The sequence below is a fragment of the Oncorhynchus mykiss genome, chromosome 2 (assembly GCF_013265735.2).
Source record: "Oncorhynchus mykiss isolate Arlee chromosome 2, USDA_OmykA_1.1, whole genome shotgun sequence".
Lineage (NCBI taxonomy): Eukaryota > Metazoa > Chordata > Actinopteri > Salmoniformes > Salmonidae > Oncorhynchus > Oncorhynchus mykiss.
In genome coordinates this window covers 103426597-103441799 of record NC_048566.1, presented here as the reverse complement: position 1 = coordinate 103441799, position 15203 = coordinate 103426597, and the positions used below count along the sequence as shown (strand labels likewise).

At 41.4% G+C, this 15203-nt stretch overlaps 1 protein-coding gene across 3 annotated transcripts in view; it reads left to right on the top strand.

The window, feature by feature from the left end:
- The first annotated feature begins 1887 nt into the window (after nucleotides 1-1887).
- Nucleotides 1888-15203, top strand: part of myrf (myelin regulatory factor) — an 88967-nt gene continuing 75651 nt past the window's right edge. For all 3 annotated transcript variants that reach the window (XM_036961469.1, XM_036961463.1, XM_036961460.1), the window contains exon 1: nucleotides 1888-2551. In XM_036961469.1, coding sequence (XP_036817364.1) covers nucleotides 2506-2551 — 46 coding nt within the window. In that variant the 5' untranslated portion in view covers nucleotides 1888-2505. The remainder of the gene's footprint in view (nucleotides 2552-15203) is intronic.

Genomic DNA, 15203 nt, shown 5'->3' with positions numbered 1-15203 from the left:
GTAGATGCTGATCTGTATTGTACATGTAGTTTAGAATCTTCATTGACTCCAGTAGATACTGATCTGTACTCTACACGTAGTTTAGAGTCTTCATTGACTCCAGTAGATACTGATCTGTACTGTACACGTAGTTTAGAGTCTTCATTGACTCTAGTAGATACTGATCTGTACTGTACACGTAGTTTAGAGTCTTCATTGACTCCAGTAGATACTGATCTGTACTGTACACGTAGTTTAGAGTCTTCATTGACTCTAGTAGATACTGATCTGTACTGTACACGTAGTTTAGAGTCTTGACTCTAGTAGATGCTGATCTGTATTGTACATGTAGTTTAGAGTCTTCATTGACTCTAGTAGATACTGATCTGCACTGTACACGTAGTTTAGAGTCTTCATTGACTCTAGTAGATACTGATCTGTACTGTACACGTAGTTTAGAGTCTTCATTGACTCTAGTAGATACTGATCTGTACTGTACACGTAGTTTAGAGTCTTGACTCTAGTAGATGCTGATCTGTATTGTACATGTAGTTTAGAGTCTTCATTGACTCCAGTAGATACTGATCTGTACTCTACACGTAGTTTAGAGTCTTCATTGACTCCAGTAGATACTGATCTGTTGGACACTGTCAGTGAAGAAAAAAGAATCATCCATGCCTGTAACTATCAAGTCTAATTGTACATTATTTAGAGTTTGTATTTTCAAAGACAAATATTCAGATTTTTTTTACTTCACTTTATTACATTTTGTTTTTACAGTAATCAACGATACATGTGCCAGGTTTAGCCAGCTGGCACATCTGGCAAGATTACTTCGTATGCAAATATTATTAGATTAAACTCATTTGCCAAAATATGAACATAATTGCAAGAGAGAGGCCAGTTTATGGTATATATTCTATAATGAAAGGGATAACTACAATCAGGGTTGAGGTCAATTCTATTTCAATTCCAGTCAGTTCAGAAAGTTAGCCACATTCCCATTCCACAATTTCATAATTGAAAAGCATTGGAATTTATTGGAATTTACCCCAAACCTGACTACAGTGATAAGAAAACTAGCAGGAGAAGGCATTAGTCCTATTGGGGTCAACCTGAGACCACGGCCAAGTCACCTTGGACTGTATGAGCATACGTTGGCCTATGGACAGATTTCTTATTATGACTATCGTTACAAATATCCTATGTTATATTTATTTTATATTGCAACAAATTAAAATCACATTTGTTGTAACTTATATAATAGCTAGCATTTCATGTGCCCTACTTGTAAGCACCAAATGACGTGTCAAATAGGAAAGTGTTTAGTCGACAGTAGGCTACTATAGCTGAGCTACTGATGACATCACAATGTAGGAATCACATCCATCACCCATGGAGGATTTAATACACCTCCTTTCATTCCAGTCCAACACACACACACACACACACACGCACACACACACACGCACACGTACACACACACACACACACACACACACACACACACACACACACACACACACACACACACACACACACACACTCATTGCAGTCCAACAAAAATCTATGTGATGACGTTGAATCAACGTGGAAAACGAAATGGATTTGCAAAACTCATCAACATAATGGCATGTGTTCTGTTCCTAGGCCGTCATCGAAAAAAAAAAAACATCTTAACTGACTTGCCTAGTTAAATAAAGGTCAAATAAAAAAAATAATAAAATTAATTTCGTATTTTTGTCACGTGAATCTCCCCAAAAAAATCTACAAAATATTTCACAATGTCATTGGATTTATGTTAAAAGTTTCGTTACTTGACAACTCAATCAACTGTAAATCCAAACTGAACTGACGTCCGTGCCCAGTGGGCTGGCTCTGTGGTAGGTCATCCAGAGAGGGCAGGAGACGACGTAGGGGAGGGCATCTACAAGGAGCGGAGGAAATCCAGTGCTAGACATTACCTATCGTAAAAGTTTCCCCGAGGAATCCAACTTCGGTATATATCGCTAATATCAATGAGACAACGAAATATATAAAAGAAAAATCGAACAAAATCGAAGAATTACTCTGGGACAATTGATAATGATGGATGGATAGTTTTCCAACGCGGAATTTCCCGTTGTGCGACTTTCCTAGGGCTATTTCTCATTAGGGCCACCACTGAATGAAGAAATAATGCTTCCTGTTGTCTCTTATGTGGATAGTTGTTGTGTTTAACAACGCTATTTTTGGAAGCGTTGACGCGTTTATCGAATATGAGCCTATTTATAAGGGACTGGAATAAGTTTGTCAGGTATTAGCTGTTGCAACCGGGAATCTCTCTTCTCCCCGAAGAGTGGATGTATGTGAGATGATAATTCCACATTAGGACTATAGTTGCCAAAAAGCAGAGACATTTAGACACCCCGCTGGTCCGGACTACGGGATGTATCTGTGAGTTGACCCGATATATAACGGCGACTGTTTCGGCCGTACTCATACGGAGGGGGTCGTTAATGGAGCTTCATAGTGGGACCCGCTAGGATGGACGTGGTTGATGAAACCGAAGCGTTACAGAGATTTTTTGAAGGTAAGAACAATAAACATTTATGTATAATATAGGCTATGTCTATGGGCTTGTGTTTACATTTAAATGTGCGTTGGAAACGAAATAAGGGCCCGGGTTGCACCTTAATGAATCGCACCTTTGGTTTGGAATATTCTTATCAAAAGATAACATGTGTGGAATACATTTGAGAGATGGTTGTTCTTCCCATTCTCTCTTAAAAATGTTCTCCCAATATTATATATCTTAGAGCCAAGGGTAATTATAAGGCTTTATACTGTATATACTCGTAGCTATGGTTAGTACAGTGTGTTGTAGCTAGGGTTCTCCCAATATCATATATCATATAGCCAAGGGTAATGATAATGCTGTATATATACTCGTAGCTATGGTTACTACAGTGTGTATGCACTATAATGTAGTTAGTTACCTTATGTTCAGCAGTGATCATGGATGACTTTCTCGACTTGATTTTTATTGAGTTGAGTTTTTACAGGGACAATGCACATTAATCAACATTACATTGTCCCAGTTTTAGCCAGCTGGCTTATTTACAACTGCGGTCCCTGGACAGGTTATAATCAGAGCTGATAGTTTAAACATGAAGAAGAGAGAGTATTGATTGTAGCCTAGATAAGAATGTTCTTGGGACCTTTGACCCTTGATTTGGCCCCTAAGGCTATAGGGGGGGAAAAAGGCTCTTGAAGAAGAATTATTGGCATCCCACAAATAACTTTGAAATAGAAGGATAAAACCAAAACAAGAAGTGAGGATGATAAGTTGTAGGAGTTGGAAGATGGAGATAATTATGAGTTCTGATGAAACAAGGGGGGGGGGGGGGGGGAGTTGTATGCAACATTAAGATAAATTACCTGAATGTAGCATTTTTAGTTGGCTCAAACTTAGCTCCAACATGAGAAAATGTGTTTGCTCAATTTGTCTCATATGTTAATTTAACTAAAAATGATTATTATTTTGGCGTCTTACCTTTAAAAAAAAAATACCTGTGAAGCGAGTTTACACACACAATATCTTCAGCTGATGTATTTGACACACGTTGACGTACATGATTACATGCTAGTTTACTGTATACAGTCATTGTTATTCAACATGTCCTCACCTGGGATTTGAACTCACAACCTCTTGGTACACGGCATTCCTAAATTCCTGCTACGCCGCCATGACTGCGTCAATGACTGATTACACCTGTATTGCTACACTTTGCACTTCACAGTAAATCTCAGCTCTTTTAAAAGTACACTCAAGAAAAACAATTTTATTTATCATAGTGATTTAAGGAGTAACATTAAAGCAGAGTAAATATGCCCCACATACATTAGACAAGTATACATGAAAAACCCTTCATATTTCTTAAATAAGTCAATAAAATCAATGATGGGAACAGTCAAAATGAACTGATAATTGACACACAGACATGGGGTTATGAGGTTGTGAGTTCAAATCCCAGGTGAGGACATTAATTGAATAATAATTAATGTATAAATGAACAATGTCATCATGTATGTCATCGTGTGTCAAATAGGTAAGTTGGAAGCATATGTTAAAAGAACTGTGTGTGTGACTAGTTCCACAGCCTTTTAAAGGTAAATAATAATAATTTCTAGTTGAATAAACATATGGAACCAATTGAGCAAAACATTTTAAGTTAAGTTAACTTAAGACCCCAGCTGGGCCCCGAAGTGAGAGGGCCAGGAGGTATGCGGTCAACAATGCTTGACTCAGGGAGGAGGACGCCCCTGCCATGCATAGTCCCATGGGATGTTGGCTATCAGCAACAAGGCAACTCCTATGACTAATTGGGAATGGGACGCAAGCGTAGGATTGATCACCCTGTCGCTGGCCGCCTTTGGGGAGGGTGTATAGTGTGAAAGGCCGAAACACCCTAGGAACCAAAGGTACACTACTGACAACGCGCTCCCCAAATTTCACCAGGCTCACTGTTCATGAACTCTTGGAAGTGCTTGCACAAAGGATAGTAACATCTCATCCTGTGTTCTTGGAATCTGGCCTACATGTTTTCATGTTGGAACTAAGTTTTGGACAATTACAAATTGTAAGTTCAGGTAACACTTTGACCGAAAAGTTGAGTAAAATCAAATTAATTCAAAAAGGCTGTGCAACTAGCAACTCAATAATAATTAGTTGAAACAACTTTTGACAGTGTACTAATACACTGTAGCTGGTCCCTGATAGGTTAATACACTGTAGCTGGTCCCTAATAGGTTAATACACTGTAGCTGGTCCCTAATAGGTTAATACACTGTAGCTGGTCCCTGATAGGTTAATACACTGTAGCTGGTCCCTAGTAGGTTAATACACTGTAGCTGGTCCCTGATAGGTTAATACACTGTAGCTGGTCCCTAATAGGTTAAGGCAGCCTCTGATTCAGAGGGGTTGGGTTAAATGTGGAAGACACATTTCGGTTGAATGCATTTAGTTGTGCAACTGACTAGGTATCCCCTGTCCCATTCTCTAGTCCTCCCACTCAAACCCTTCTCGTTTTCTGCTCTTTTGTTGCACCTGCCCCACGTTTTCCAGGAATACTCTGATCATGTTACTGAAAGTGTCTAGAGGATTTTCTGATTTTTATTATCAACAAATGTGGCGAAAAATACAGTATAATTCACATCAAATCAACAGTTGTGAGGTTTGGATTCAGGCTTGTGTCAGGTGAACTGTATTCACCTTTGGTCTAATACATCTAATCTCCAAACTGTTCCCTTTCAATTGCTACCATGGTTATGGATGTGCTTTCCATATTTCATCTGTAAGACAGATTTCAATTTAGCCCCCTATATGCCATATAGGCCAATCCCCAGGAGTGTAAAGGGTTCAGTTGTAACCACCACAACCTCTGTGAAATGAACGATGGTTAAGATTAGTGAGACAGATGTGTATACACTAATGCACAGTGAACATTCCTGCCATAACATTACCCTGGTGATGGCTGTTAAAACACTAAGATGTGAGACTAAGACTACGGTGGGTTTTCTCCTCCCAGGCCTTTAAACTTCCCTTGTTCCCTGTGCTGTCTGTCTGTCCGTCCGTCCGGCCGTTCGTCCGTCTGCCTGCCTGTCCGTCTGTTTCTAACTCCAATACTGTGACAATGAGCAGACAGGGTGAGGGCTGAGGAGGGATGAGGGTTGTGGAGGAGAGGGGGTAAAGAGGGGTGAAGGCAGACAGGAGAGGGGGTGAGGAAAGGTGAGGTGAGGGGTTGAGATAGCCCAGACACAGAGTGAAAAATCTAAAAACAAGAACACCACCTCTGTCTCTCTCCTCTAACTGTCTCTCTCCTCTATCTCTCTCTCTCTCTCTCTCTCTTTCTGACACACACACACACACACACACACACACACACACACACACACACACACATACACACACACACACACAGTGTTCTCACAGAACACCACTGGAGAGTATCAGCAGATTAGTCTGGAGAAACTCAGTCTTTAACATCAGTCTGGAGAACCTCACTGTCTCCAATAGTCTGGAGATCCTCACAGTCTCAAACATCAGTCTGGAGAACCTCAGTCTCCAACAGTCTGGAGAACCTCACAGTCTCCATCAGTCTGGAGAATAACACAGTCTCCAACATCAGTCTGGAGAACCTCACAGTCTCCAACAGTCTGGAGAACCTCACAGTCTTCAATAGTCTGGAGAACCACAGTCGCTAACATTAGTCTGGAGAACCTCATAGTCTGTAACATCAGTCTGGAAACCCTCGGAGTCTCCAACATATGTCTGGAGAACCTCATAGTCTCCAACATCAGTCTGGAGAACCTCATAGTGTCCAACATCAGTCTGGAGAACATCATAGTGTCCAACATCAGTCTGGAGAACATCATAGTCTCCAACATCAGTTTGGAGAACCTCGTAGTCTCCAACATCAGTCTAGACAACCTCACAGTCTCCAACATTGTTCTGGAGAACCTCAAGTATCTAACACCAGTCTGGAGAACTACACCGTCTTCAACATCGGTCTGGACAACCTCACAGTCTCCAACATTGTTCTGGAGAACCTCATCTTCTCTAACATCAGTCTGTAGAACCACAATCTCCAACATCAGATAGGAGAATCTCAAAGTCTCTAACATCGGTCTGGAGAACCTCACAGTTTCCAACATCGTTATGGAGAACCTCACAGTCTCCAATAGTCTGGAGAACCTCACAGTCTCCAACAGTCTGGAGAACCTCACAGTCTCCAACATCAGTTTGGAGAACCACACAGTCTCCAACATCAGTCTGGAGAACCACAGTTTCTAACATCAGTCTGTAGAACCACAGTCTCCAACATCAGTCTGGAGAACCTCACAGTCTCCAACATCAGTCTGGAGAACCTCACAGTTTCCAACATCAGTCTGGAGAACCTCACAGTCTCCAACGGTCTGGAGAACCTCATAGTCTCCAACATCAGTTTGGAGAACCTCAGTCTCCAACAGTCTGGAGAACCTCAGTTTCTGACATCAGTCTGGAGAACCTGATAGACTCCAACATCAATCTGGAGAACCTCAGTCTCTAACATAATTCTGGAGAGACTCAGTCTCCAACAGTTTGGAATAGAATATAATGTGTGTGTGTGTGTGTGTGTGAGAGAGGTTGTGGTTTAGTGAACTATGTGCTCAGTGACCTTTCCTGTGACCTTTCCTGTGACCTGAAGATGTATGTAAGCTCCCTGAGCCAGGACCCTGGCTTTAGGGCAGTGGGATAACAGCCCCATGTATGGTATGTGCTATGATACATCCAGATGACAGATATTACATAGTAATAGTAGTAGTGGTAGTAGGAGTGGTAGTAGTGGTAGTGGTGGTAGTAGTAGTGGTAATGGTGGTTGTAGTGGTAGTAGTGGTAGTAGTAGTAGTGGTAGTAGTAGTGGTAATGGTGGTTGTAGTGGTAGTAGTGGTAGTAGTAGTGGTAGTAGTGGTAGTAGTAGTGGTAGTAGTGGTAGTGGTGGTAGTAGAAGTAGTAGTGGTAATGGTGGTAGTAGTAGTAGTAGTAGAAGTAGTAGTGGTAGTAGTAGTGGTAGTAGTAGTGGTAATGGTGGTTGTAGTGGTAGTAGTGGTAGTAGTAGTGGTAATGGTGGTTGTAGTGGTAGTAGTGGTAGTAGTAGTGGTAGTAGTGGTAGTAGTAGTGGTAATGGTGGTTGTAGTGGTAGTAGTGGTAGTAGTAGTGGTAATGGTGGTTGTAGTGGTAGTAGTAGAAGTAGTAGTGGTAATGGTGGTAGTAGTGGTAGTAGTAGAAGTAGTAGTGGTAGTAGTAGTGGTAATGGTGGTTGTAGTGGTAGTAGTGGTAGTAGTAGTGGTAATGGTGGTTGTAGTGGTAGTAGTGGTAGTAGTAGTGGTAGTAGTAGTGGTAATGGTGGTTGTAGTGGTAGTAGTGGTAGTAGTGGTAGTAGTAGTGGTAATGGTGGTAGTAGTAGTGGTAGTAGTGGTAGTAGTAGTGGTAGTAGTAGTGGTAGTAGTAGTGGTAGTAGTGGTAGTAGTAGTGGTAGTAGTAGTGGTAGTAGTAGTGGTAGTAGTGGTAGTGGTGGTAGTAGTAGTGGTAATGGTGGTTGTAGTGGTAGTAGTGGTAGTAGTAGTGGTAATGGTGGTTGTAGTGGTAGTAGTGGTAGTAGTAGTGGTAGTAGTGGTAGTAGTAGTGGTAGTAGTGGTAGTGGTGGTAGTAGTAGTAGTAGTAGAAGTAGTAGTGGTAGTAGTAGTGGTAGTAGTAGTGGTAATGGTGGTTGCAGTGGTAGTAGTGGTAGTAGTAGTGGTAATGGTGGTTGTAGTGGTTGTAGTGGTAGTAGTGGTAATGGTGGTTGTAGTGGTAGTAGTGGTAGTAGTAGTGGTAATGGTGGTTGTAGTGGTAGTAGTGGTAGTAGTGGTAGTAGTAGTGGTAGTAGTAGTGGTAATGGTGGTAGTAGTGGTAGTAGTAGTGGTAGTAGTAGTGGTAGTAGTGGTAGTGGTGGTAGTAGAAGTAGTAGTGGTAATGGTGGTAGTAGTAGTAGTAGTGGTAGTAGTGGTAGTAGTGGTAGTAGTAGTAGTGGTAGTGGTGGTAGTAGTAGTAGTAGTGGTAATGGTGGTAGTAGTAGTAGTAGTGGTAGTAGTGGTAGTAGTAGTGGTAGTAGTGGTAGTAGTAGTAGTAGTGGTAGTAGTAGTGGTAGTAGTAGTGGTAGTAGTGGTAATAGTGGTAGTAGTAGTGGTAGTAGTGGTAATAGTGGTAGTAGTGGTAGTAGTAGTGGTAGTAGTGGTGGTAGTAGTGGTAATAGTGGTAGTAGTGGTAGTAGTGGTTGCAGTGGTAGTAGTGGTAGTAGTGGTAGTAGTAGTGGTAGTAGTAGTGGTAGTAGTAGTGGTAGTAGTGGTAGTAGTAGTAGTAGTGGTAGTAGTGGTAATAGTAGTGGTAGTAGTGGTAGTAGTAGTGGTAGTAGTAGTGGTAGTAGTAGTGGTAGTAGTGGTAGTAGTAGTAGTAGTGGTAGTAGTGGTAATAGTAGTGGTAGTAGTAGTGGTAGTAGTAGTAGTAGTGGTAGTAGTGGTAGTAGTGGTAATAGTGGTAATAGTGGTAGTACACTACCACTACTACTCTATCTTCTCTATCTTCTCTACCTTTCTCTATCTTCTCTACCTTTCTCTATCTTCTCTACCTTTCTGTACCTTTCTCTATCTTCTCTATCTTCTCTACCGTTCTCCATCTTCTCTACCTTTCTCTATCTTCTCTACCTTTCTCTACCTTTATCTTCTTAATGAATCTCACCGACTGGACTCAGGTACGTAGTGACAGATATATTATAATGAGTCTCACTGACTGGACTCAGGTACGTAGTGACAGATATATTATAATGAATCTCACTGACTGGACTCAGGTACGTAGTGACAGATATATTATAATGAGTCTCACTGACTGGACTCAGGTACGTAGTGACAGATATATTATAATAAGTCTCACTGACTGGACTCAGGTACGCAGTGACAGATATATTATAATGAGAAAATACTTTTGAATGGTGAGACCTGTTGGACCAATTTATGACGATGACAATACTGGTAACGCAAAATAGACCTCTCGTTAAATACATCTCTTGTTAAATACACCTCCCATTAAATACACCTCTCTTTCCATACACATCTCGTTAAATACACCTCTTGTCGTGATTCAGGGCGGCTCATTCTCCAGGCCCTGAGAGCTATAGGGTGGAAGGTTAGTGTAGTGTGATGTAGTGCGGGCAGTAGTTTGGCTCAGAGTCTCATGGTTCGTGGTTTACTGCTGGTCTGTGTACGGCCGCTAGAGGAATGCATTGTTTAGGACCAGCCAGGCTTACCAAGCTCACAGAGGTTGTTTTATTTTCCACCTTTACAGCTTTCCGATCACGTAACATGTCAGTACTACTGGGCACAGTAATCTCTCTGGTTTACAAATGTTTGTTGCGTCAATATGGTACTTTGTAGGGATGATGTGTGAAGGAATTAGGATACTGTTGGACATATTGCTCTTTATGCATAGAGCTCATAGGTCTTGTCCAGTATTGGAATACTAGAGTACTACCGTAGAGTACTATTGTAGAGTACTATCATAGAGTACTATCATAGAGTACTATCATAGAGTACTATCATAGAGTACTATCATAGAGTACTATCATAGAGTACTATCGTAGAGTACTATCGTAGAGTACTATCATAGAGTACTATCATAGAGTACTATCGTAGAGTACTACCGTAGAGTACTATCATAGAGTACTATCATAGAGTACTATCATAGAGTACTATCGTAGAGTACTATCGTAGAGTACTATCATAGAGTACTATCATAGAGTACTATCGTAGAGTACTACCGTAGAGTACTATCATAGAGTACTATCATAGAGTACTATCATAGAGTACTATCATAGAGTACTATCATAGAGTACTATCGTAGAGTACTATCGTAGAGTACTATCATAGAGTACTATCATAGAGTACTATCGTAGAGTACTACCGTAGAGTACTATCATAGAGTACTATCGTAGAGTACTATCATAGAGTACTATCATAGAGTACTATCGTTAAGTACCAACAGAGTACTATTGTAGAGTACTACCGTAGAGTACTACCGTAGAGTACTACCGTAGAGTACTACCGTAGAGTACTACCGTAGAGTACTATCATAGAGTACTATCGTTAAGTACCAACAGAGTACTATTGTAGAGTACTACCGTAGAGTACTACCGTAGAGTACTACCGTAGAGTACTACCGTAGAGTACTACCGTAGAGTACTATCATAGAGTACTATTGTAGAGTACTATCGTAGAGTACTACCGTAGAGTACTACCGTAGAGTACTACCGTAGAGTACTACCGTAGAGTACTACCGTAGAGTACTATCATAGAGTACTATCGTAGAGTACTATCGTAGAGTACTACCGTAGAGTACTATCATAGAGTACTACCGTAGAGTACTACCGTAGAGTACTACCGTAGAGTACTATCATAGAGTACTACCGTAGAGTACTACCGTAGAGTACTATCATAGAGTACTATCGTTAAGTACCAACAGAGTACTATTGTAGAGTACAATCGTAGAGTACTATCATAGAGTACAATCGTAGAGTACTATCATAGAGTACAATCGTAGAGTACTATCAGAGTACTATCGTAGTGTACTATCAGAGTACTGTCGTAGAGTACTATTGTAGAGTAATATCGCAGAGTACTATCATAGACAACTATCAGAGTACTATCATAGAGTACTATCGTAGAGTACTATCGTAGAGTACTATCGTAGAGTACTATCAGAGTACTATAGTAGAGTACTATCGTAGAGTACTATCGTGGAGTACTATCAGAGTACTATCGTAGAGTACTATCGTAGAGTACTATCGTAGAGTACTATCAGAGTACTATCGTAGAGTACTATCGTAGAGTACTATCGTGGAGTACTACCGTAGAGTACTATCAGAGTACTATAGTAGAGTACTATCGTAGAGTACTATCGTGGAGTACTATCAGAGTACTATCGTAGAGTACTATCGTAGAGTACTATCGTAGAGTACTATCAGAGTACTATAGTAGAGTGCTATCGTAGAGTACTATCGTGGAGTACTATCAGAGTACTATCGTAGAGTACTACCGTAGAGTACTATCGTAGAGTACTATCAGAGTACTATCGTAGAGTACTATCAGAGTACTATCGTAGAGTACTATCAGAGTACTATCAGAGTACTATCATAGAGTACTATCAGAGTACTATCGTAGAGTACTATCAGAGTACTATCAGAGTACTATCAGAGTACTATTGTAGAGTACTATCAGAGTACTATCGTAGAGTACTATCGTAGAGTACTATCAGAGTACTATCGTAGAGTACTATCATAGAGTACAATCGTAGAGTACTATCAGAGTAATATCAGAGTACTATCGTAGAGTACTATAGTACAGTACTATCGTAGAGTACTATCAGAGTACTATCGTAGAGTACTATCAGAGTACTATCAGAGTACTATCAGAGTACTATCAGAGTACTATCGTAGAGTACTATCGTAGAGTACTATCGTAGAGTACTATCAGAGTACTATCGTAGAGTACTATCATAGAGTACAATCGTAGAGTACTATCAGAGTAATATCAGAGTACTATCGTAGAGTACTATAGTACAGTACTATCGTAGAGTACTATCAGAGTACTATCATAGAGTACTATAGTAGAGTACTATCGGAGTACTATCGTAGAGTACTATCGTAGAGTACTATCAGAGTACTATCGTAGAGTACTATCAGAGTACTATCAGAGTACTATCAGAGTACTATCAGAGTACTATCGTAGAGTACTATCGTAGAGTACTATCAGAGTACTATCAGAGTACTATCAGAGTACTATCAGAGTACTATCGTAGAGTACTATCGTAGAGTACTATCAGAGTACTATCAGAGTACTCTCGTAGAGTACTATCATAGAGTACTATAGTAGAGTACTATCGGAGTACTATCGTAGAGTACTATCGTAGAGTACTATCAGAGTACTATCGTAGAGTACTATCAGAGTACTATCAGAGTACTATCAGAGTACTATCAGAGTACTATCGTAGAGTACTATCGTAGAGTACTATCAGAGTACTATCAGAGTACTATCAGAGTACTATCGTAGAGTACTATCGTAGAGTACTATCAGAGTACTATCAGAGTACTATCAGAGTACTATCGTAGAGTACTATCGTACTCTTCACCCCTCCCCTCCTCTGAACCCCCCCCCCCCCCATGTCAATGGCATGCTGTCTCCACCTTTCTTTCATTCCCTACTCTCTCTTCACTCTCTTTCTCTCTGTCTCTCTCGTTCCCTCTCTCCCTCTCCTAATCCTTGGAGCCAGGTCGGCCAGCCCGGTGTGCCAGGTGCTGTGTGTGGCGAACTGGTACAGCCCTGTCTCATGACTGGACTGGGGAGTAATCCCCATTACAACACACACACACACACACACACACACACAGTCCCACTCACATTTGTAAACCCAAATTGCGACTCTCAGGGTGGTCTCAGGAGAAAAACGGAAAGCGTTACCACGACAGCTGTAGGGAAAGAATCATATGAAAAATAGAGAGGGATTTTATCTTCTCATATTTTGGTTCAGGTGCTCCCTCTTATCTTCAACATGCTTTGGCTGCGCGCAGGTACAGTACACTGCCCTCTGACTATCTCTGTCTCTCTGACTATCTCTGTCTCTCTGACTGTCTCTGTCTCTCTGACTGTCTCTCTCTGTCTATCTCTGTGTGTCTGTCTCTCTGACTACGTCTGTCTCTTTGACTGTCTCTCTCTGTCTCTCTCTGTCTCTCTGACTGTCTCTGTCTCTCTGACTGTCTCTCTCTGTCTATATCTGTGTGTCTGTCTCTCTGACTACGTCTGTCTCTTTGACTGTCTCTCTCTGTCTCTCTCTGTCTCTCTGACTATCTCTGTCTCTCTGACTATCTCTCTCTGTCTATCTCTGTGTGTCTGTCTCTCTGTCTGTTAGAGGGGTTTCCTCATGTGTGTCTGTCTCTCTGTCTGTTAGAGGGGTTTCCTCATGTGTGTCTGTCTCTCTGTCTGTTAGAGGCGTTTCCTCATGTGTGTCTGTCTCTCTGTCTGTTAGAGGGGTTTCCTCATGTGTGTCTGTCTCTCTGTCTGTTAGAGGGGTTTCCTCATGTGTGTCTGTCTCTCTGTCTGTTAGAGGGGTTTCCTCATGTGTGTCTGTCTCTCTGTCTGTTAGAGGGGTTTCCTCATGTGTGTCTGTCTCTATGTCTGTTACAGGGGTTTCCTCATGTCAATCATGTTTGTTTACATGTGTCAGTCATTTTGTTGTTATTTGTTGTTTTTTTATTTTTGTTTTTCTATTGTGACTCGGGTTGTGGGACAAGTTGAGTGGAGAACGAGGAAGCTGAGATTCAGGGAACAGTTTCCGTTGAGATACTCAGACATTACATCTGATGAAGGACTATAGTTTAGTCATGCTCCAACCATTCAGAGCTACTTCCGTGACCGGTTTCTCAATATAATTCATGTAACTTAAAAATATATATACAAAACACAAAATGTATTTTAAAAGCTCAGCTCACTGCAGACACCCTAGTTCGAATCCAGGCTGTATCACAACCGGCTGTGATTGGGAGTCCCATAGGGCTGTGTACAATTGGCCCAGCGCCGTCCTGGTTTGGACGATGTAGGCCGTCATTGTAAATAAGAATTTGTTCTTAACTGATTTGCCTAGTTAAATAAAGGTTAATTTAAAAAATGTAAATGTTAAAATAACTTTGGAGCAAAGCTCAGGCCAGTGTGATACAGATTAATAACTAAGTCAGGCTAGTCTTGGTTGTTGTATGGTGATGGCAGTATGGTGATGACAGTAGGATGATGACAGTATGGTGATGACAGTATGGTGATGACAGTAGGATGATGACAGTATGGTGTTGACAGTATAGTGATGACAGTGGGGTGATGACAGTATAGTGATAACAGTATGGTGATGACAGTGGGGTGACAACAGTATGTTGACGACAGTATGGTGATGACAGTATGGTGATGACAGTATGGTGATGACAGTATGGTGATGACAGTATGGTGATGGCAGTGTGGTGATGACAGTATGGTGATGACAGTATGGTGATGGCAGTATGGTGATGGCAGTATGGTGATGACAGTATGGTGATGACAGTATGGTGATGACAGTATGGTGATGATCATAGTATGAAATGTGTGCTGCTGGGAATGTGATGAATTATTAACATTTATTAAGGTACGCACACGCACACACACACACACACACACACACATGCGCAAATGAAATAATGTGCTTCTACAGAGCAGGCAGTGTTAATACATTATACTGTGCAGTACTGTAGTCTGCTGCACTGATGCACTGATGATGTGTTCTGGACTGTCATTCAGTTAGAATTGTATTCTCTCATACAATGGGATTGGAACTAATTCAGTGGTCATGTGGTTCGAGTCCATCCTGAGATCGGAAGGTTGGGGGTTCCATCCCTGAGACCGGAAGGTTGGGGGTTCCATCCCTGAGACCGGAAGGTTGGGGGTTCCATCCCTGAGACCGGAAGGTTGGGGGTTCCATCCCTGAGACCGGAAGTTTGGGGGTTCCATCCTGAGATCGGAAGGTTGGGGGTTCCATCCCTGAGACCGGAAGGTTGGGGGTTCCATTCTGAGACCGGAAGGTTGGGGGTTCCATCCCT